The 21730-nt window shown below is 34.0% G+C and overlaps 1 protein-coding gene across 6 annotated transcripts in view; it reads left to right on the plus strand.

Annotated features, from left to right (window-relative positions):
• Positions 1 to 21730, plus strand: part of SEMA3C (semaphorin 3C) — a 187291-nt gene that overhangs the window by 142658 nt on the left and 22903 nt on the right. For all 6 annotated transcript variants that reach the window (XM_032642654.1, XM_032642659.1, XM_032642658.1 and 3 more), the window contains 2 exons: positions 15744 to 15832; positions 18797 to 18838. In XM_032642654.1, coding sequence (XP_032498545.1) covers positions 15744 to 15832; positions 18797 to 18838 — 131 coding nt within the window. The remainder of the gene's footprint in view (positions 1 to 15743; positions 15833 to 18796; positions 18839 to 21730) is intronic.

Here is a 21730-nt window from a genome sequence, read left to right on the forward strand (position 1 = left end):
ATCTGTCTTTTCACCCTTCTAGGACTGCCTCATTAGTTTTTGTGTGCTGTCAGCTGACAAAATAAACAAACAAATAAATACATACATACCTACGTATGTGCATATGTACATTTATAAGTAAAAAAATAGAAGGAAGGGAGGGAGGGAGGGAGGGAGAGGAGAAAGAAAAGTAAGCTTTGTCCTGTCATCTTTTATTTCTTAGTTTGCATTATCAATGTCTAGTCTAGGGATCAGAAAACTACAACATGGGCCAGATCTAGCCCACTGCCCTCTGCAAGTATGGTCTGTAAACTAAGAATGTTTTGCATTTTTTAACGACTGTAAAAAAATTACAAGAAGAATGTTACATGAGCAGTGAAAATCATAAGATTTTTATATTTTAGTGCCCAGAAATAAAGTTTTATTAGACCACAGCCACGTTCATTCATTTACATTTTGTCTGTGGCTACTTTTGTGCTACTACAGCAGAGTTGAGTAGTTGCCAGAGACTGCTTAGCCCAAAGAGCCTAAATTATTTATTATTTGGGTTTTTACAGAAAAAAATTGCTGACTCCTGTTTTATTTAATAATTATATAATTTTAGAAAAGTTAAGACTTCTGAAAGAAGCTATTTTCTAATATGTAGCTATAATACAAGAATTTGTAATGTTGCTTCATATAAATACATCTTCTTTAATCTTGAGTAAAAAATGTCCTGCTCTTCTATTAAAACTTAAACTAGAAACCAAGTTTACTTAATTATTTTCCCATTCATTCCTACTACTACATCCCCTAAAAAGGAGCACAGGTTAAAAAAAAATGTAATTTATAATCAGTGCTTTCTAAAATTTGGTATTATTTGTTGATATTCTGTAGCATTTTTGGTTTTTCGTTTTTTTGTTTTTTAGTTTTTAGTATTTAGGGCGATGGGTATTTTTATGTTCCTTACTCTTTTTTTTTTTTTTTTAATTTTAGGAAGGTCTATAAAACAGCAGGCAAGGGTTCTCATAGGATTAACATTTCTATTTTAACTTTGCCACCTACTGCTTATGTCCAGGCTATTTGTTCAAAGCCAACTATAATGCACAGTGAAGAGATTTTTGCCTGTTTTCCTTTTGCCTCTGGAGTTATGAAAATATTTAAGTGTCTAGGTCAATTTCAGACACGTTGTGTCAAATTTACATTTTTAGCACTAAATATGAATCAGAATGCCATGTGCTTTCTGATGAAAGAGTGGGAGTATTCTTGTGAATGGTTGTTAGAGGTTTAGGATGATTTAATGCCATTATGATTTTTTAATGTAAGCTCAATACGTGTGCTACTCTGTGAAAATTCTTATATAGTGTGTAGTGTTTCATGCTCTTCTTAACGTCTGTTTAACTGGACGAGTACTAAGTTGGACTGTAGGCTCCAATAAGTCCTTTGAAAGTGTGGAGTTTTGAAGTATGTGCCCACATATGTGACTCAAACCTTAATACGTTTGCCTTGCAGCATTACAGGTTAACTGCCTTCATAGTAACTAACAAGTTCTGGCAGTCACAGCTCTTGGAATGGCACACTTAATGAACTGCAGAGGCAGGCATTTTGATTTTTAAGGAACTCCCTAAATTACTCAAGATGTAAAATTTGATAGCTGGAACAGTACGTTTGACTTCAGAAAAGACTATACTGTCAGTTGGAAGCTCCTTTGCTTAGGAGTAAGGAACAAATCCCCTTATAAGTCACTGGTTTTTAATAACATTGTGGTTCACTGCTTTCCAAAGCAGAATCTGGAAACTTCTGAGAGTTTACCAAGGATTCTACAGGGATTTTCACAGCAGGAAATAGTAATAGAACAGAGTGGAGTGATGGCTGAATTGACAGGAGAAAGATGATAAATCATGGTGTGATGACTGCTTGATCATGTGGAAGAGTAGCAAAAGGGATATGTGAAGAGAAAAAAATGCAAGAGAGCCCATATGGTGATTGTTAATCCAGAGACAAATGTTCTCATTTAAATTTTACTTTAAAAAGACAATTTGTTAAAAATAAATATATGGATAATTGCTGAAAAAAAGTTTTTTAAACATAATTCTTTTCCTTTAAGCTACTCTTCAGAGATACATTCTTTTAAAGCTAGCATAAAATCTCACATAATTTTTATACAAATTTTAGTGTAGCTAGTTTGCCTGAATTACCCATTTACTTATTTAGTATGCTACTTATTATGCAAATAAGTATACTTTTTCAAGTTTCTGAAATATTTTATTACTATTATAGTGATGCTAATTAAAGTTATTTACAGTGCTTATCTTTTTCCACATATGTTATTGAATCACCTCCAGCCCTTATAGCTACCCATTAAAGAACTGTGAGAATGTAGACTCCATAGAGAGCAAGGATATTTGTCTGATTTATTCATTGGTATATCCTCAGTACCTAGAATAGTGCATCACTCAAAGTTGTCACTCAATAGATATTATTTGAATGAATGAGTGAATGAGTTGCACTTATCCTCCATCGTGTTTGACAGAAGCTCAGATAAGTGAAGATCACATAGATATTGAGGGTATGATACAACCAGAATATCACCTCTTGCTGTCTGATTTCACATCCTGAGCATTTACCCTCTTCAAGTTAATTACCTCATCTACCATCACCACTTTACATATTTTCCTTTTATGAAGTTAAGGTAATTTAATTTATATTGTCTCATTTTACTATGAATTAAATGTTTCATCCACATATGTCAAGAAGATATTGCTGATGCGTTGACATTCAACATTAGCATCAGCATTGCTTTGTTTGAATGACATCACTCGCTTTTGCCCATCCACATGCTGTCACCACGTCTTACATGTGAACGAGATACCTCTCAAGGTGACAGAAAAGACTTGGAACAGACTGGATTTGTATGTGAATTAACCAATTAACCTGTGATTCTGATATCTTTTTATGTCAGTTGCCATATATTTAGGAGTGAAGGAGGTAATACTTTGGGGGGAGAGTAGAGTACAGAAATGGAATAGTACTTCATCTTACTTTTTGATATATCACTAAATCTTTGTGTGTTTTAAAACTTGTTTTGAAATGGGGCTTCTATCTGTGTCCAAAATGTCTTATGCACTCACCAAAACACATATATCTAATTTGCAGGTTTCTATTTACTTAAAATAGATTTTGCATATTCAGTAGATAGATATGGAGGATTTCAGAATATCACACAAGGAGATAGTGCTCTCAGCAGTAGAGCTGGCAACAATATGCTCTTTATCACTGGTTCTTTTACTATTTAATCACTAATATAAAGCAACTACAGTCAAACCTAATCCGTATGTTGCCTTCATTTAACCCCTTACTCTTATATGAATGTAAAGAAATTTTCTAGCCTAAAGACATTAATTTATGAAGTCTTCTGTCTGCATCTTAAGAAGAAATAACCACACTCTGTTCTTGTTCTTGATGCGCTGCCAAGCTTCGCTGAAGCAGACTTGGCAGCCTTTGTCCCCAGGAGAAAATCTCACAGCCCACTACCCAGCCAGGCCAGGCCCTCTCTATGTGACTACCCAAAGGAGGTGCATAGCCAGGTGTCAGTTGTGAGGGTGGTCTTTGTGGGAAGCCAGTTTTTTTAAAAAAAAGTTTTATGGAACTGAGAAAAGTTCAAATGGTCAAAAATGGAAAGAAAGGTTTCATTGTAGAATATGAAGTGTAGTGTGAATTGAACCAAAAAGATTTGAAACTGGATTTTCTGAGGTAAGTCATAAATGTTTTATTTAGTTTAGAGTCATAAATGTTTTACTTAGTTGTATGCTTATTTTTCTCTTCACTTATGTGGTAAGCAGAATAAGAGTCCCCCAAAGTCCTAATCCCTGGATCATGGTCTCTCTGCTCAGGGTCCCACAAAGCTGCAGTCAAAGTGTAAACCAGACTGCATTCCTTTCTGGAGTTTAAATTCTCTTCCAAACTCGCATGGTTTTGGGAAAAATTAAGTTCCTTCCTGATGCAAGAATGAGACACTGCAGTTCCCTGCCATTGGCCATTCAAAACATGATTGTTTGCTCCTTCAATCTGGTAACACGGCGTCTCATACAATGGAGCATAATCACGGGATTGACATACCATCAATTTAGCATTATTCTTTGGCCTAGAAGCAAATCACACAACCACTTGCACTCAAGGGGAGAAGTTATACAAGGGCATGACTTAGTAGGGTTCACCTTAGTGTAGGTCAGTCACTGCCCAGATACACTTAAATAGATCTGTTTGGTATTGGTGGGGAGGATACATTACAGACTGAGGAAAGAAGGCCAGTTAGGAGACTTTTGTTTTTTATAGACAAGAATTGATGAGAGCCTAAATTAAAACAGGTATTAGAAGTCAGAGATTGAGAGAGATTATCAAGAGATATTTAGGATGAGGAAAGGACCTGATGATAACAAATTGATGAGGGAAGGGTAGGCAGATGAAGAAAAGTGTCTAAAGTGTTTTGTAGATTTATGGTCTGGCAAAGGGGTGAAAAGAAGTACCATTCACTGATCAAGGGAATATAGAATCAGCAAGCAGATTTGGGAAGTAACGAATTCCTTCTGAAGAGCACACCTGTCTTCTCCTATGACCTGTTATGATTAGAAGCTGAATTTACCACCTAAAATACACTATCTCATTAAAACCTCATAGCATCCCAATGAGGTGGAATCATTATTCCCATTTTACAACTGTGTAAACTGAGCTTATGTTCGTGAAGCTATTAGAAACTAATTAAATTCCAACCCAGGTCTGTCTCACACTGAGTTAAAGATTTTGTGTACCATTCAGATGGATAAGTCAAAGAGGGTGTTGTTGTAGATACACTTCAGCAGAGAGGGCTGTGCTAGAGATGTAGATATAGGAGTCATGAGCAATGTAGGTGTTAGCTGAATCCATGACAATTCTTGAGGTCAGTCTAGGAACTATACAGATAAGGATTTAACTCTGGGGAGCTCATTTACACGGTAGGAGAATAGAGAGTATTTACCAAGAAAATGGAGAAAAAGTGACCATGAAAGTAACAGGAGAATAAGAGAAAATAATATGGTGATCTGGAGAGAAGAGAATAGCAGGCAGGAAAGAAGCCGTGGTCGAGATCATCAGATGTAGCACAGTTATGTCTGACTGCCCTTGCAATACGTTCCTTTCCTCATTAGCCTGTCTTCTTGAAGACCAGAGAAGTTTGAGAGGAAACAACCATTCCAGTGGAAAGAATGAGTTGTGAACAGGAGGCAGTAAGAAGGCGTTAGCATGAGCAAGTCCATGGTGGATTAAGAGATGACTAAATGAAGAGGGGAAAGCTCCTCTTTACCCAAGCACCCAGAAATATAGGTAAATGTTCCAAATCAGCTTTTGTATGTGCTTTAATTTTTGCAAATTAATGCAGAACAGCCTATCTTATGGTAAAAATGGTGCAGAAAATAAATTATTTAATGACCATAAAATTCATTAATCTCAGATGAGTAATTCTTTCCCCAAATGATAAAGGATTAAGTAGAAAGAGTTAGCTCCAGTTTTGCCTCTTTGGAAATTTAGTTATTTCATAGTGTAGAATCAGTAAAACTTTACATAGGACATGCACCTGCATGTAAGTCTGTTTAACTTGAGATGTAAATAAAACATTCATGATATAATGCAGTGAAGGATAATGAGACATGATATGTACCTTTTGGTAATTTACAAAATCCTAAAACATTAATTTTAGTGATTCCTGAGGCCCTATTTGAGTATTATTTTTAGCTGTATCACCAGGAAATAACTACAGTAAACCATATGCTGATGGATTATCCCTTGGTCTAATACTGTTAGATATTTTTCAAAATCATTACAGGAAAAATTAGCTTCTAGAACCAGAACTTATTACATTGTAACTTAATTAAACACATTTTGATACATTAGATATTTTTCATGAGGACAGAAACCTTAGTTGAATAAATAATTAAGTCAACTTTTTAAAATGGCACATTTTGCTGGATTCTGATTTTTTGGTAAGTCCCAACTAAGTCAAGGCTTATAATTTAGTCACTCCTTATAAAATTGCCAGTTTAGTAAGATTGTTGGCCTTAAAATTTTGCCCCAGAAGTCTACTTCTCGATTAGTTTATCTAGATATGTAACTCCCAAACTTTCTACAGCAGTAATGGATACAAGCGTGTGTGTGCTTACCTGTAAAATCCTAGGTCCAGTGTGAAATGGGAAATCCAGTGTGTAATGGGAAATTAAAATTTCCAGAGATATTCTCATAATGATCAATTCTAACTTTGTTTAGGATTTCTCCAAAACCTTGTTAAAAACAGAATAACTTGTTAGAATAGTTATAATAAGTTATTCTTGGATAAATTCTAGGCTAAGGCTTAGGGAACATGCTTTAACTTCAAAGGACGTATGTTTAAATTCTGCTCTGTATCATCTACCAGTTATATGACCTGAGCAAATTATATAACATCTCTAAGCCTGGTTTTCTTAACTGTACCTACTTTATGGATGTATTTTAAAGATTGAATGAGATGATGTGTATAAAACCTTGAATGTACTGCCTAGAAATTAGTAAGCACTCAACAGGTACATATACACAAGTATCTATACAGTAGATATATATTTATTGACATCAATCATACATATCTATGAATATAAATATGCATATATATAAGTATATTTGTGCATACATAAATATTTTTGAATTTCGATTGCAAATCCTGATACTATTCTATTCACCAAAAATAAGCAGTGAAAAAAATACACAAGTGTCTCACCTTTTATAAAGTTCATATTCTTGTGGGAGGAAACAGGCAATGAATAATATGTGCATAATTATTTTACAGCATTACTTAAATTTGAGTACACTGTATTAGGAAAAGCAGAAAGGAAACAAAACCTTTAATGACAGACCATAGATGAATTTGCCTTTAATAAATGAGAGGCATTTCTTCTGTTTGGAAATTATAGATAAAAGTAAAGCGCTGGTATATAAGAACAGTAAGTAATTTATGTAACAGGTAAAGTTACATAAACAGGACAATGAGGAATGACAATTTCAGAACACTAAGAGAAAAATTATAATCTCTGTAGAGTTTACAAAGAAGGTTCACATAGACTTTTGCCTTTGATCTTGAGCAGCCTTGTCAGGTATGTAAAGCAAATACTATATCCACATTTTATAGAGAAATAAAAAGGCTTACAGGAGGCAGATTTGCTCAAGTTTACACCATTTTCCAGTATAAAACCAGAATGGATAAGAATAGAGGACGCTATTGTAGGTTTGGGGAAATAGGTATTTTTTTTTTTCAGTAGTGGTGTGGGAACTGCCGTTCACTGGGCTGTTAATAAGCAATGCTTATCTACTCCTGAGAGCTAACTGCAAAAAGAGAACCGTCATAGAGCGCAGTTACAAGTGTACTCAGCGTTCAGCATATGGTGAAACAGTACTAATTTGTTGTATTCCTTCTAATGTAACTGTTGTTGGGCAGACTCAATAGCAGTGTCCTGAATTATACAGTAGCTTTAGTTTACTTCTGAATACTTACATTCTACTTTATCTTTTTAGTAATAACCAGAACATTATTTCGATCTATAGCTTTACTTAATTATATCTCTTAAATTATTATTTTTTTATTGCGTGAGCTAAATGTTTTTTAATCAAGGAAATAGATGAACAAAAAAAAGAAAAAGAAAAAGAAAAGAAAAAACAATCCTAGTTTGTATTCTGTAATTTGAAACCAAGTGTATTTCAGCATTAAGAAGTATGTGAATAGGGCAAGGTAATGTGTACATATATATTAGATAAAATGGCTTGTAGAACCTTGGATCACAGTGAAATGCACAGTACTATTTCTACAGTGAAACATAGAAATCTTCAAACCAAGTATAATAAATAAAGACCATAAATAGCCTTAAGTAAGTGCAGGTCAAATTTTGTGACCAAAGGAGTTCAAGTCAGGGCAGATTTTACCACCAAAGCACTTAAAAAAAAAAAAACTTTTGAAATTTAGAGTTGCAGAAAAAAGATTATAAGCCCATATTAAAAATTTAGTGTAACCCACTACTTATACAGAGGGATTATACTATATATACACTAATTATTTTTTTACCCTGTAAGATATCACAAATAGCTCTGCTTGGCATATTTGGGAGAGAAGAGAGGGATATTTTATTTCACTGTCACTTAAGATTCTCATAAATATTATTACTTACATTTTGTTACAGACTTATTGGTTCACAAAACTGAAAAACACAATTGTAGAGTGGTTTTACATGTTGTTTGACCAGGACCCCAGCTTCTTTCTTTGGAGTTTTTGGCTCTGTCCTCCTTAGCAAGGAGCAGAGATCAGCTTTGTTCTTAGGTTAACTTTTCTCATGTTTACAAATGGCTGCAGAAGTTCCAAAACATATCTACAAACCAATCAGCCCTAATGGAAAGAGGTCATATCTGATTCTCTTTATTCTTCCTATAAACCTGTTTCTATTTTGTATTATTTCCATTGACTAAAAGACATCCCTTAGCATTTCTTCAAATGAAGGGGGTCTGCAGGCAACAAAATTTCCCAGCTTTTATTTATCTAAAAAATGATTGATTTCATCTTACTATTTAAAGAATATTTTCAGTGGGTATAAGATTATGGGTTAACTCTTTTTTTCTTTCAGTATTTAAAAAAAGGTCACTCCATTATCTTCTGGCTCCCTTGTTTGTAATAAAAAGTCAGCAATAATTATATTCCTTGTTCTCATGACATAATGTGTATTTTTCTCTGGCTGCTTTCAAAGTTTTCTTTCTATAAGTTTTGTTTTCAGCGATTTAAATATAATGTGCCTGTGCATGGCTCTTTTTATATCTATTTAGCTAGGGTCTCACAGAATTCCTAGGTCTGCAACATATTATTTTTCACTAAATTTGGGAAATTTTCAGCCATTATTTCTTCATATAGTTTTTTTCTTCCCCAGTCTCTCCTTATTCTCCTTTCAGAACTCTAATTACACATATATTAGACCATTTAGTAATGTCAGCCATGCCCAAAAGACTCTGTTTATCTTCAATTTTTTTCTCTATGTTCTTGCAACTGGATAATTTCTATTGATCTGGCTTCAAGTTCACTGATTTTCTTCTTTCAACCCCAATCTGCTATTGTCTATAAAATTGACCTTTTATCTTAGTTATTATAGTTTAGTTCTAAGATATCCATTTGACTTTTTATAGTTTTTATTTCTTTGCTGAATTTTTCTTGTCTGTTCATTCGTTAAGACCATAACTTATTTTCATTTCTGATTTCCTTTTAATTTTTTGAACATAGTTATAATAGCTATAATAGCTGCTTTAAAGTTTCTACTTGCTAAGTTCAACATCTTGGATATTTTTAACTTCTTTTTCTTCCCGAAGACTAACCACTCATGTATTCATTCCTCTTCTCTCCCTCTCTCTCTCTCTCCCCACATACAATAATTTTTGTTGCTGTTGATACTGGACATTGTAGATAATAACTTGCCTTTAGGTTCAAGAAGTCAATTATTAGTTGATCACTTTGAATTTGTTTAGACTTGCTTTACTCTCTGTTAAAATTCTTGTGCTCAAGCATTCTACTTTAGCAGGACTCAAACTCCAAACTCTCTCCCTTGTAACTCTTGTCAGATCTTGGTTACAAGTTGTGTTAGGGCAGACCTAACGTAGTTCTTAACTCTAGAATGTGGCGCTTACTCTTATAGGGTCAACCTTCTTGTGTCAGCTGGATGTCAGGATTTTAAACAAGGTATTAATGCAATCTGTCTACTCTAATAGAGCCAGAGCTCCAATTAAACCAGGATTGCTCTTCTCCAGAGCTGCTGCACCCATAGTTTGTCTGTTCCATACTCCTAATAGGACTCGCAATCTGTTAAGCTTTGGGAGTGTCATCCTGCAAATGTATAGCCCAGGAATTAGCCATAGACCCACAGGGGATTTTCACATGGCCTTCTAGAACCCGTTTTCTGGACACCTCCCTTTCTCTGATACCATGTGCCAGAGAATTAATTTGCTTCTGCTGCCCTAAATTCTCATACCTGCCTTCTCATCGCAGTGGGACTACTCTGCACTACTTGGACACCTGCTCTCTGCACCTCTGTTGAGAAATTGTTCCCAGGCAGAAAGTGGGGTAATCATGAAGACCACCTTGTGAATTTTTTTCTTCTTTTAGTCTTGTACTGTCTGTTATCCATTACCTAGAAAGAATTGTCTCATATAACTCATCCAGTTTTATAGTTGTTTCTTACAAAAAGGATATTCTAGTATCAGTTACTGCATCATGACCAACTGCCATATTGCCCTCCAGAAAGATTTTTCAGAATGCATTTCTACCAAACGTGTATGAAAATATCTATTTCTTTATATCCATACCAGCTCTAGGTTTAACATTATTTTAATGTTTGGAGATTAAGTGGGTATTTTTGTAATTTCATATGTATATGTATATACACTTTTTAGATATATATACTTTTTCATACATGTGCACTTTTACATACAAATCATATACAGTATGATTTTCAAAATATCTGAAACTTTTTATTATAATTTTACTTGGGGACACTCCCAGAATATTTTAGTACATTCCAGATAAGTCATTAATTTTATATATTCAGAGAAAATATGTTATTTTAGCTGAACTTAGGCAGAAAAAAATTAAAAATCAATAGATATTTTAAAATGAATTTAGTAGCTTTTTCAGTACATGTTCATCTTTTGTGATTTTCAAATGTTTTAACAGATATATATTTATTTTGTAAAGCTTATTTAAAATTAGCACTTTTTTTTTTTGCGGTACGTGGGCCTCTCACCGTTGTGGCCTCTCCCGCCGCGGAGCACAGTCTCCGGACGCGCAGGCTCAGCGGCCATGGCTCACAGACCTAGCCGCTCCGCAGCATGTGGGATCTTCCCGGACCGGGGCACGAACCCGCGTCCCCTGCATCGGCAGGCAGACTCTCAACCACTGCACCACCAGGGAAGCCCTAAAATTAGCACTTTTAAAAATTATAAATCTGTGATCTGACGTGGGAATCAACATCAAAATTTTTTGGAAACTCCCTAATTTTTTTAATGAGGTGGACTGAACACAACCCTTTGAGAAACTATTTGTATAATAGAACATGGTATCTAAAAGAGCATGGGTGGTAGGTGCTTGGGAGTCAAATGAAATTAATGGTATCAGCAAATAAACTTGAAAGTCACTGAATACTATATTTTCCTCATAATGTGGAAAAGTATTTTATAGTTCTGAAAGGTTCTGTAGTAAAGAGAAAAGAAACCTATTTAACTTAGGTTAATCTAGTACTATCCAAATTTATTCAACCCTACCAACTTTTTTTTTTTTCCCTACAAACTTTTTAACATTATCACACTCAGGGAGAGGCTGAATAGATAGCATTTGTTGATACTGTCTTTCCAAGGACCTCCCTTCAAATAGAGATACTTGAGATGCCTTTGATGACCAACTTGGGCTCTAACTGCCCAAGGGCTGAAGCTGCAGGTGTCAACATCACAGCATTTAGATAACCTATTGAGTGTGAAAAGCTCTGCTAAGTGTGAGAAATTGTGCTAAATGACCTAGTTTAGAAATATATATACATATACATATGTACTATATATATATATAGTAAGGGGGGTCATACATGAATAGAATTGCCACCTCTTAAAGGTGTATTCAGTAAACTACTAATAAAGATTTTATAAATTTAAGATTCAGTTTTATTCTCAAATTTTAAAAAATATTATTAAAAGAATGTAGCAGCAGTTTGATAAACTAACAGGAAAAAGAAATCTATTATGAATATATATTTTAACTAACATGAACTAAAGCAGCCAATTGGTAAGGTCTAATTATAGAAACTAACAATGTAAGGTATCTAGTCATTTCATTCTTCCCTATATTGTCTATAAAGCTTTCATTTGCCAAGCAGAGCTTTTGCAGTTCTTTTTTGGCTTTATAATATATTTCTTAATTTTAATAAACAAATTGGTGCAGAAAACTATAATTAAAAAAGTATTGTTATTTAACAAATATAGTGATTTTATCTTAGATAATACTAATTTTAATTAATAAACACTAGAACTGATTTTCCTGCAATAATTAACCTCTGAAGTCATGCAAAGGGCTGCTTAGGTTGACATTTAGAGACACTATAGTGAAGATTGAGAAAAAGGAGGAAACAGTTAAGTATATGACTTTGGAATTTGTATGTTTGTCTTTACTAAATTGAATGAGGTCCCTCCTTAGCTGGTACAAATTGCTAGCTTTAATTACCAACACCTAGAATAAGATTGGCTACGTAATTTGCAGGGCCTTCTACAAAATGAAAATTCATGGCTTCTTGTTTAAAATTATTAAGAATTTCAAGGAGGTGACAACAGAGCATTAAACTAAATATGAACCCTTCTGACCACAGAAATATGTGTGACTGAACAAGTCTAACACCCATGAAGCCAACCCTGACTAGAATATTTTTAAAGAATAACAACCAGGGGTAAGGGACTGACTAAATCTGATTAAGGAGGCAGTGTTCTCCCAAATCCCCAGGCAGCCAGAAGCCCAAGGGCAAGCAGACAGCTTGGCAGAGCAGTTTCTAGGGAAACCTCTAAAGACTAGTTTAGAGACTCAGTAGACAGATACACATACACTGTTCAAATAACCTGCAGGTAATGAGTTATGTTTCATCACTTGTTTATACTGTGATATAAATGCAAGCTGTTCTCTCATCTGGAGACAGTGGTAAGGTTTAAGGATAGTATTGCTATGATCTGTTGTACTAGAAAGAAAAAGAGCACCTAGATGTTATAAAATATATAATACAGGAAAGAAGTTTGTCTGGGGAATTTTCTTTAAAGATTCAATGAAGTAGAAGAAAATTAAGAGCACTAATATGGGTTGGTGAGTCTACCATGCCATCGTTGTATATCAGTTTACATTATGCAAATCACTTGTAAGATGTGTCTTGCTTGATTCATGTCACAATGCTTTAATGTATTCAAGGCATGCCTATTATGTATATCTCATAGATAAGAAAATTGGGGTTCAGAAAAAATAGTGACTCCAATAATGTCAAAAGTTTAGTAAGTGGTCGAGCTACAAATGAAAAATAATTTGCACTTATTGAGGGTACTATGCACTAGACATCATACTAAGCAATTTGCATGTATTATTCATTTAGATTTATTAGAACTCTTTCAACTGAAAGTGACCATACGCTTTACTTAAACTAGTTAAAGAATAATAATTTTTTTTGTGTGTTCAACTGGGAAATGCAGGAGGCAGCCTCAGATATAGCTGAATTTGTGCTAATTGGATGTTTTCAGGAATTTATCTTACCAACTTTCAGCTTTGCCTTCCTCTTTATTCTCAAATGGAGTCTGTGCATGTGGTAGCAGGGATGGCCTCAGCACCTCCAAATTTACAAGTCTTTAACAGTCCTGATCTCAGAAAGAAAGAGGCTCCCACCTATCTAATTCCCAAGGAGGGCTAGGCCCTGACTTGTTTCTACGCCCACTCCTGCATGAATCATAGGGGCAAAGAGATGTTCTAATTGCACAGGCCTAAGTCATGGCATCTCCCTGGGGCTGAAAGAGAGATACTCCACTCCTTAACCATGTAGACTGAGAATGAGAGAGGTGTTGTTTCCAAAAGATGTCTCAGGGTGTTATTACCAAGAAAGGGGAAGTGATTCTAGGTAGACCTTAGTAACAGATATCCATTACAAAAGTTATAATTATTATTTACATTTGCACACAAGCAAACTGTAACTATATTGTAGGCAAGGTGCTTTTCCCAAGGAAATATAAGCTATATCCCAATTCTGCAGATCAAAAGCAAAAAGAATTTATGCTGCATATATTCAAGGAATGCCATTCTCACTACCGCCAGAAGGAAGGTATTTGATAACTATATATATTATCATCTTCAGGCTAAAGGGTTCAGAGATGGCTTTATGTAGACATAAGTAATTGGGAATTTTATGGACATTCCGGAATGCATATTTTTCAATGACTAACATTTATGGGAACACACTATTCAAAAAACCATAAAAAAAAACCCTGTAAATTCTAGACTGTGAACTCTTGAGTGCCATGCCCTTTTATCTTTGCATTCATACTGGTGATAGTGCCTGACATACTGAAGGTACTCAGTAATTTCTTGTTGAACCAATTAGTAAAAATGGGTGGAAGACAACCCAAGTCCTTTTATTTACTTAGTAGTGAATGGTTCATCCCAAGGATACCTCAAAAGTATTTTCTATATATGGAACTGAGGTTTTGTATGTTTAGAAAAGAAACCAAAGGTGTCTACCATGACTGCATTTTGAGAGAAATTTTCCCATTAACATGGGCCAATTTAAGGGGCAACCGTGGGTGATATATATATTGGCTCCTTCCTGGTGCCATAACTGATTGAAATGACCCATTAGCACTTGACAACTGATCTATCCACCAAGCCACAGTTTACAGTGTGCCTTCATCATGACTAGATTGGACCAAATTAAATCTGCCTCTTGAGAATCTGAACTGGAGATTGTGGGAGTCTGGCAGTTTGTAAGAGGAGCAGAAATATAAAGACATCTAGAGTAGAGCCTTGTAAATGTGTACACTACAGTTGGAATCTCTGTTTATGAGGGTCCAAGTGCTAGAGATCCTGACCAATCACCTAAGTCGTTGATCAACTAGAACTCCTGCTGTGTCTTTTAAATAGTCCCCTCAGGGCTTCCCTGGTGGCACAGTGGTCGAGAGTCCTCCTGCCGATGCAGGGAACACGGGTTCGTGCCCCGGTCCGGGAAGATCCCACATGCCGCGGAGCGGCTGGGCCCGTGAGCCATGGCCGCTGAGCCTGCGCGTCCGGAGCCTGTGCTCCGCAACGGGAGAGGCCACAACAGTGAGAAGCCCGTGTACCGCAAAAAAAAAAAAAAAAAAATCTTGACATAAGTAACATTTTCTATATATAATACATTTATTTGGGCGTCTCTGTTTTTGGCAATCTATAATTGAGAAATACAAGTAGGTTTTTTATTTGCTTAAGTTTATTCAACTCATGTAATTTTGAAATTTTCCCTATATTTTAAAAATACCCAAAGAAACATTCCCAACTGATAAAGATAATTGTGAAAATCATAGAATTATTCTATGAATAGGTGTCCACATCTGAAATAAAGCCATAGCTATGTTTCTGCTTTGAAAATTATTTTGAATTGTGAGTGAAATATTTTACCGTGTCTAAAATCTCTCACCGCTACAGGTCAAATGTCAATTTCTAGTACTAATGATTTATAATAAAATTATTATAAAAACTCATTCATAGTAATTTTTTCTCCGATATTCAAATCATTATGTGTCAATTTTAACAAAAATATGAGAGTGTCACTTTATAATGTTGGTTAGGAGGAGTAATATTCTTAAGGGCCAAACTTAAAGTTATGTATTACTATTTCAAGAATACACACTTGGTTCAGAAACAGAACTTTGAACTTCAAAAGACATTTGGACATTCCCTTCTTCTCTCATAATTATGACTATACCAAATATGTGCAAAATATAAGGTGTTCCTATTAATTCCTTTTGAATTTTACATAATCTCAATTTAAACATATGAGATTTATAATGAAATCAGAGTACTGCAAATGGTAATAGCTCAATGTATGTAATCTCTTTTTTGATGACTAAGTAATTACATAAACAATATTCTAAATTCTAAGCCAGTAGTAGTCTTATGTCTAAATATCTTTGTTTCCTACATCTCATTGTTTCTTTCTCTGATTTAGATCGAGGTACTGTGCAGAAGGTTGTTGTTCTTCCTTCTAACAGCTCTGCCAGCTGTGAGCTCATTCTGGAGGAGTTGGAAGTCTTTAAGGTTTGAACATCTATTCTATTAGCCCCAGCACACGCATGATAAATGCAACTCTTTAATCTTACAATCACTTGGGGAGGGGAAAAAAATTGATAAAAGATCAAATAAATGAATGTTATAAATTTTTGAATGTAGGAAACACCAGATAAAATGAGAAATAACAAATATTCTTCTAAAGTAATTTTTAACATTTTAAGTTATCTTAGCATAAAAGAATTAGTTTTTTAGCTATCATCACAACTTGAAGAATTTTGGTCATCATTATTTTTAAAAAATGAGTTCTTGTGGTCAAGGTCTAGAAGATTTGCCATGAAAGGGCTTTTATCATTTGCTTCACAAGCCACCGAGACCCAAATTCTTCCACATTATTGATTGTTAGATAAACTTTCTCATATTTTTTTAGCCAGGAACTTCAAGAAAAACTGCTGTTTTCTCTTATTTTATTGCTCTCAACTCAAATGTCACTCTAGTTAAATAAAACAAATGTTGTCTCTTAAAACTTCATGTTCTGTCTGAAATTGAGATTGCATTGTATTACTCTCTTTGTCCTTGAATTTGGGATAAAAAGAAAAAAGAAAAAGAAAACACAACAAAAAACAGGCACATAGAAGAAAATTCAGTCCTGTAAGATGTAACCTACTGAGGGCAGAGTGCCAATTCTTTATGTGTCTGTGAGCCTGGAGAGCTGGTACATTATGTCCTGCAAGCCCTTCTCTCCTTAAAGTATAGGTCATTGCAGTTTATGTGGTCCCTCTTACCTGATTTGGAAAGATGGGTAAAGCACAGCCAGAGGATTTCAAAGAAACTTTGGTATGGAATCAATCCTACATCAAACTTCTATTTCCAACTAAACCAATTAAGAAACAATGGCCAAGGACACCAAAAGACCAGAGTCAGCCTATACTGGAGTAAAAATAGCACTTCAAAGCCCCTGGGAGCAGACTATTGCTAGTCCAGTAAGTTGCCTTGCTTTGTTGAGTGGACTCAGAATGTATTAACTTAATATATATTCCCCCAGTCACTAAAAATATTGGATTTATAAGCACATAAGTGATCAAGATACAGTGATATTAGGTTTTACTAATACATTTTAAATATGAAGAACTATTTTTAAAAATCAAATCAAATACAGAAACTGTGGAATTCTGGCAATTTCCCAATATGTTATTAAGGTTACAATTTTTAATGCTAGACTAACTTTGGCAGAAGGTTCCTTGTGGTTAGTGCATTAAAATTATGCTCATAAAATATTAACTATGTGCACTTAAGTGCCTTTTCTATGCCTTGCTTTGTAAAGAAATTGTTTGTTTCATTGGATTAACCAAAACTGCATTTTACATATAAAATATATATAATATATTTCTTCTCATTCAATTCAATAGGGACAACTTGGATGGCCAAAATAATATAAAGTACCTTATTCAGTAGTTTTCTTGAAAATAGCAAAAAGGCCGTATTGCAGCACTCCATTTTTAATTGTGAAATATATTTTTTTGATAATAAGAAACATTAATTAAGTGAGTTTGACACAAACATTAATTGAGTTTGATAATAAGGAAACATTAATTGAGTTTTACATGTGTTCTATGGAAAGGTCTTAGAAATGAGAGTTATTCTGATCATGTGCGGTGTTATATCATAAAGAATAAACTCTCAGTGGAAGAATGGAGTCAGTCAAAATGCATGTTGGGGGACATCAACCCAAGAGAGACTAAAGAAGTTTGAGCTTCCTTCTGGATGCGTGTGCCAGTGATTGATATGGCTAAATTGAGAGAAACAGTTACCAAATACAGTTACTGTCTTCAGCGTGGTGTTTGTGTCACATTTTCTGAGGTGAGGTGAAAATAATTGGGTGTGTATGATATACTGTGATGGGCACTTGAGGAAATAATACATTTAAACTGAAATAAATTCCTTAGCTAAGTGTTACACTGATATACTGCAGGAAACTCAATGTAAAAACCAGGCACTTTGTTTTTAAAGAGCACAGAACCATAATATATTTTTTAATCCTCTGTTCAGAATATTTTCTGAAAATATGTCCAACTTCCCTAAACTTAATTTGAATTGGAGGTACAACTATTAGTAGTTGCCTAGGTGGATGTAAATTGCAAAACTTGTTTTGTATGTGTGTATATTTCTGAATGAATGTCATGATCTGTTGCAACTGAGTATTTAAAGATATCACCATTTTCTTTTTAAAATGTTTGTAGGAACACACAACTCCAGAAAGTGAAATAATTATGGGCACAGTTGACTTTGACAGTGTGTTGCCACTTGACTTATTCAAGTAAAACTTCACACATCTTTATCAGGTTATCACGAGTCTAATTTTTAATCTTTAAAAGGAACTAATAATGTTTAAGAAGTAAAGTTAAGAATAGAGGAACTTTCAGAAAGGATGACTATTTCAGATAACTCTTAGGTTCTTTCACTAATTCACATTTATCAAAAGAGGACCTTACCTAACAATATTTCTTTGTATTCAACAAAGAGAATAAGTATGGCTCAGGCAAATACTTCTTGGCATAGCAACATTTGGCAGCTGAACAACAGTATCTTATGCAAAGTGCTGTGTTGAGGAGGGGTACCATTCCACAGCCCCCCACCCCAAGTACCCAGATCCAATCCTGAGTTATGCGCTGTGTTCGATATTCCAAGATACGGTTTTTTCAAGTCTCTGAAATTTCTCAAATTTTCATTTTTTTCTAATGACTATATTGATAGATGTGTTATAATTGCCACTTTTTAAAGTTTAGGCCTATTATTTGTGTAACAAATCTGCCCTTATTCCAAACAGAGGAAATGTACTTTATAGACAATTACTGCTAAACTTTGAAACTATATGTGCATATACAGAGAAATGATGATTTCTTGAATTTTAACAGAAACAAGGAAAGTTTTTGAATGTAAAATCTGTTTTAAGGATTATTTGAGCAACTAACAATGTTTTTCTAACTTTTTTAGAATCATGCTCCTATAACAACAATGAAAATTTCATCCAAGAAGGTAAAAACAACCCCATTTTTATTTTCTTTGTATTTAAAAATTTTACTATTGTGGAAGAATGTGTTTTATAATTTCTGAAAATTTAATTTTACTATTAGCAAAATTATTAATACTGTTCATAGTATACCACACACTTAATTTTGATATGGAATTTAGCTTTAGTGGAAGACAAAATAGGCTTATTTTTGTACAGAAGTTCATCAGAGTAGAATATATATATATTTATATATATATATATATGCAGCAAGATATTCCAACATTTGTATATCCCCTATTCTCAAATATTACAGTGTATGAAGCCAACCAAAATAAAAATAATGTTTCTGAAGGAAGAATTTAGCATAATGTTTGGGCTACTGTAGCATCACGAACCTTCTCAGGGACTTGGAATGAGTAATCAATACTCTTTTGAGTTCCTGTTGCTGTCACATGTTTGAAATATGCAGTGCATTCTTTTATGCTTATTTCTAAGGAAGTGCTATTTTATAGGGTTTACATGTCATTTAAAAAATCTGAACGTCTCAAATCTAAGCCATATCAGGGTTCAGGATCTGGGGAATAAATGTTTTACTATGATTATCAGAAATGTTTGATCTTCTAATTTGTGCCTTCACACGCAAATACACAATGACCATGGAGAGGAAAAGCCCAATTCCAATCTCTACATGTGCAAAACATGCACCTCTCCAGACCCCAAAGTTGCTATCTCTAAAACAAAAGTTCTAAGGGGCAGAGCAGTATAGTCAAAAATGGGGTAGGCTTCAGAATGGGACTGACATGCGTTTGAACCCCAACGTGACCTTAAATTATAAACAAATTATTTTACTTCACTGACCTAAATTTCTGCCTCTGCAAGGTAATGCTTTCTCACAAATGAGTTAACTTACATAAATGACCTAAAACAAAGTGGGTCTTCGGTAACTGCTGTTTGTAAGAGCCTAAGACTTATTTTTCTTGGAATATGGAAAAAAGGTTTTATGTGTTGGCATAACTGATGATATAACTTTAGTGTTCTTCACCATATTTGGTCTGTTACAGATAAAGAAGTACTCCACAGTTAGTCTCGTACTCTTTTCACTTGACTAAATTTTATGAAGAAAAATAAATAGGGTACAAGGGAGCTAAAGATCTCATCTGTAAAAATGTTTGTATGGTGCATAACAAACATTTTCCCAAGTAACAAGAAGCCATTTGTCATTTTCCCCAGTGTCCTAGGGAGCTGATCCCAAGTCAGAATTGTCTTTGAAGTCAGCATGGAATCCCTTTGTTTACAGTAGTTTAATGGAAGGAGAAAGTATCAGAGCAAGATTCAAAATGGACACAAAGCCATTTGTGTGACATAGTAGTACAGTATACAATATAGGTTTCAGCTCATAATTCAACTGGTGAACTTGTAATACACAATCCATTCCATTAAATTGCAGTGTACAGCACAAACATACACTGGAAAGACTGAGTATTAAATTTGTTTCAACATCTTATATTGTAGGTAATTTAAAATGTTTAATTAAAGCAATTAGATTCAGGGCAAGGTAATTGTTTGATTTGGGGGAGAATTCATTTACACAACTATGTATTGCATTATTTTTTCAGTGTGAAAGAGCTACAAATTGCCAATGGTATTTTATATATATTTAAATTCCACGAATTTAGTACCTTCTCTAATGCTCAAACTAAAAATTTTACTTTTCATTTTATGCTCCTTTATTCTCTAATTTATCCTTGCATTCCATATAGCAGAAAATAGATTAATAAAAAAGATAATTTCTAAAATGGAATTACCTGTATCCTTTCCTCAAATAAACAAGTTTCCTTGAAATATTTTAATGAGGTTGATGCATTCACTGTATTATTTATTAATGTACTCAATGAACATTTATTTCAAATATTTCTAGAGAAATGATTATCATCAAAACATGCAAAATGATATCGTCAAAACATTTCTTATAGCTTGAATGTCTCAAATGGGAATCAGTGATTTTCAGCCTATTTTCTGAAAAATTCATTGATCTGAATAAAATAATTATTTTATATTACGCGTGCTAGGCTGAGATGTGATTCAAATGATTAATTAGAATTGAAAATGTATAAATTGCTAGCTTGTTCATTGGTAGTTTACTAATACTATTGCTTAATATTCATTAAGCGTTTAGGTGCCAGAAACTATTCTAAGCATTTTATGTGGAGTTAGCCCTTATATTTAGTTCTTACATAAAATCTATGGAGTAAGTGCTATATTGTCTCAGTCTTACCAAAGAGGAAGCTGAGATTCAGAAAAGTTAACCAGCAAATTTGTGGTAGCTGGGATCTGAATCTCAGAGATGTGCCTCCAGAACCTGATAGACCAATGGTGCCCTCACTGATTTAATTTTAAATCTACATATAATTTTTAAATATTTTATATATAATTTATATATAATATTTAAATTTATATATAATTTCTAAATTTATATACATACAGACACACACACATACACACACATATGTGTGCACATGTGCATGTATTCAAGTTCCAGCTTAGAAATTCTATGTTAACTTGAATTACATATTATCAGTCCTTTGTAAAATAAGGACTGTGAATTAGAAACATCCCTTCAACTCCTGAGAACTGCTTTATGCACAGCTAAAAGAGTTGGAGAAATATCATAATAAGCTCCTGACACTGTACAAATGAAGGAGGATGAAATCTTTATTTATGACTTAGGCTGCTGAAGATCTTGGGATCATACAGAAAGTTTAAAACATGTCTAAATATAAATACTTACAGTCTTCTAAATAATTTTAAAATTGCTCTCAGTAATAAGTCACTTTCAAAGGCATGTGAAATTTTTTTAATCTAATATTTTTATCTAATATTTACCATCTATTTTTTCTAAACATAAAAGTGCCCTT

Source organism: Phocoena sinus, chromosome 9, assembly GCF_008692025.1.
Source record: "Phocoena sinus isolate mPhoSin1 chromosome 9, mPhoSin1.pri, whole genome shotgun sequence".
NCBI lineage: Eukaryota > Metazoa > Chordata > Mammalia > Artiodactyla > Phocoenidae > Phocoena > Phocoena sinus.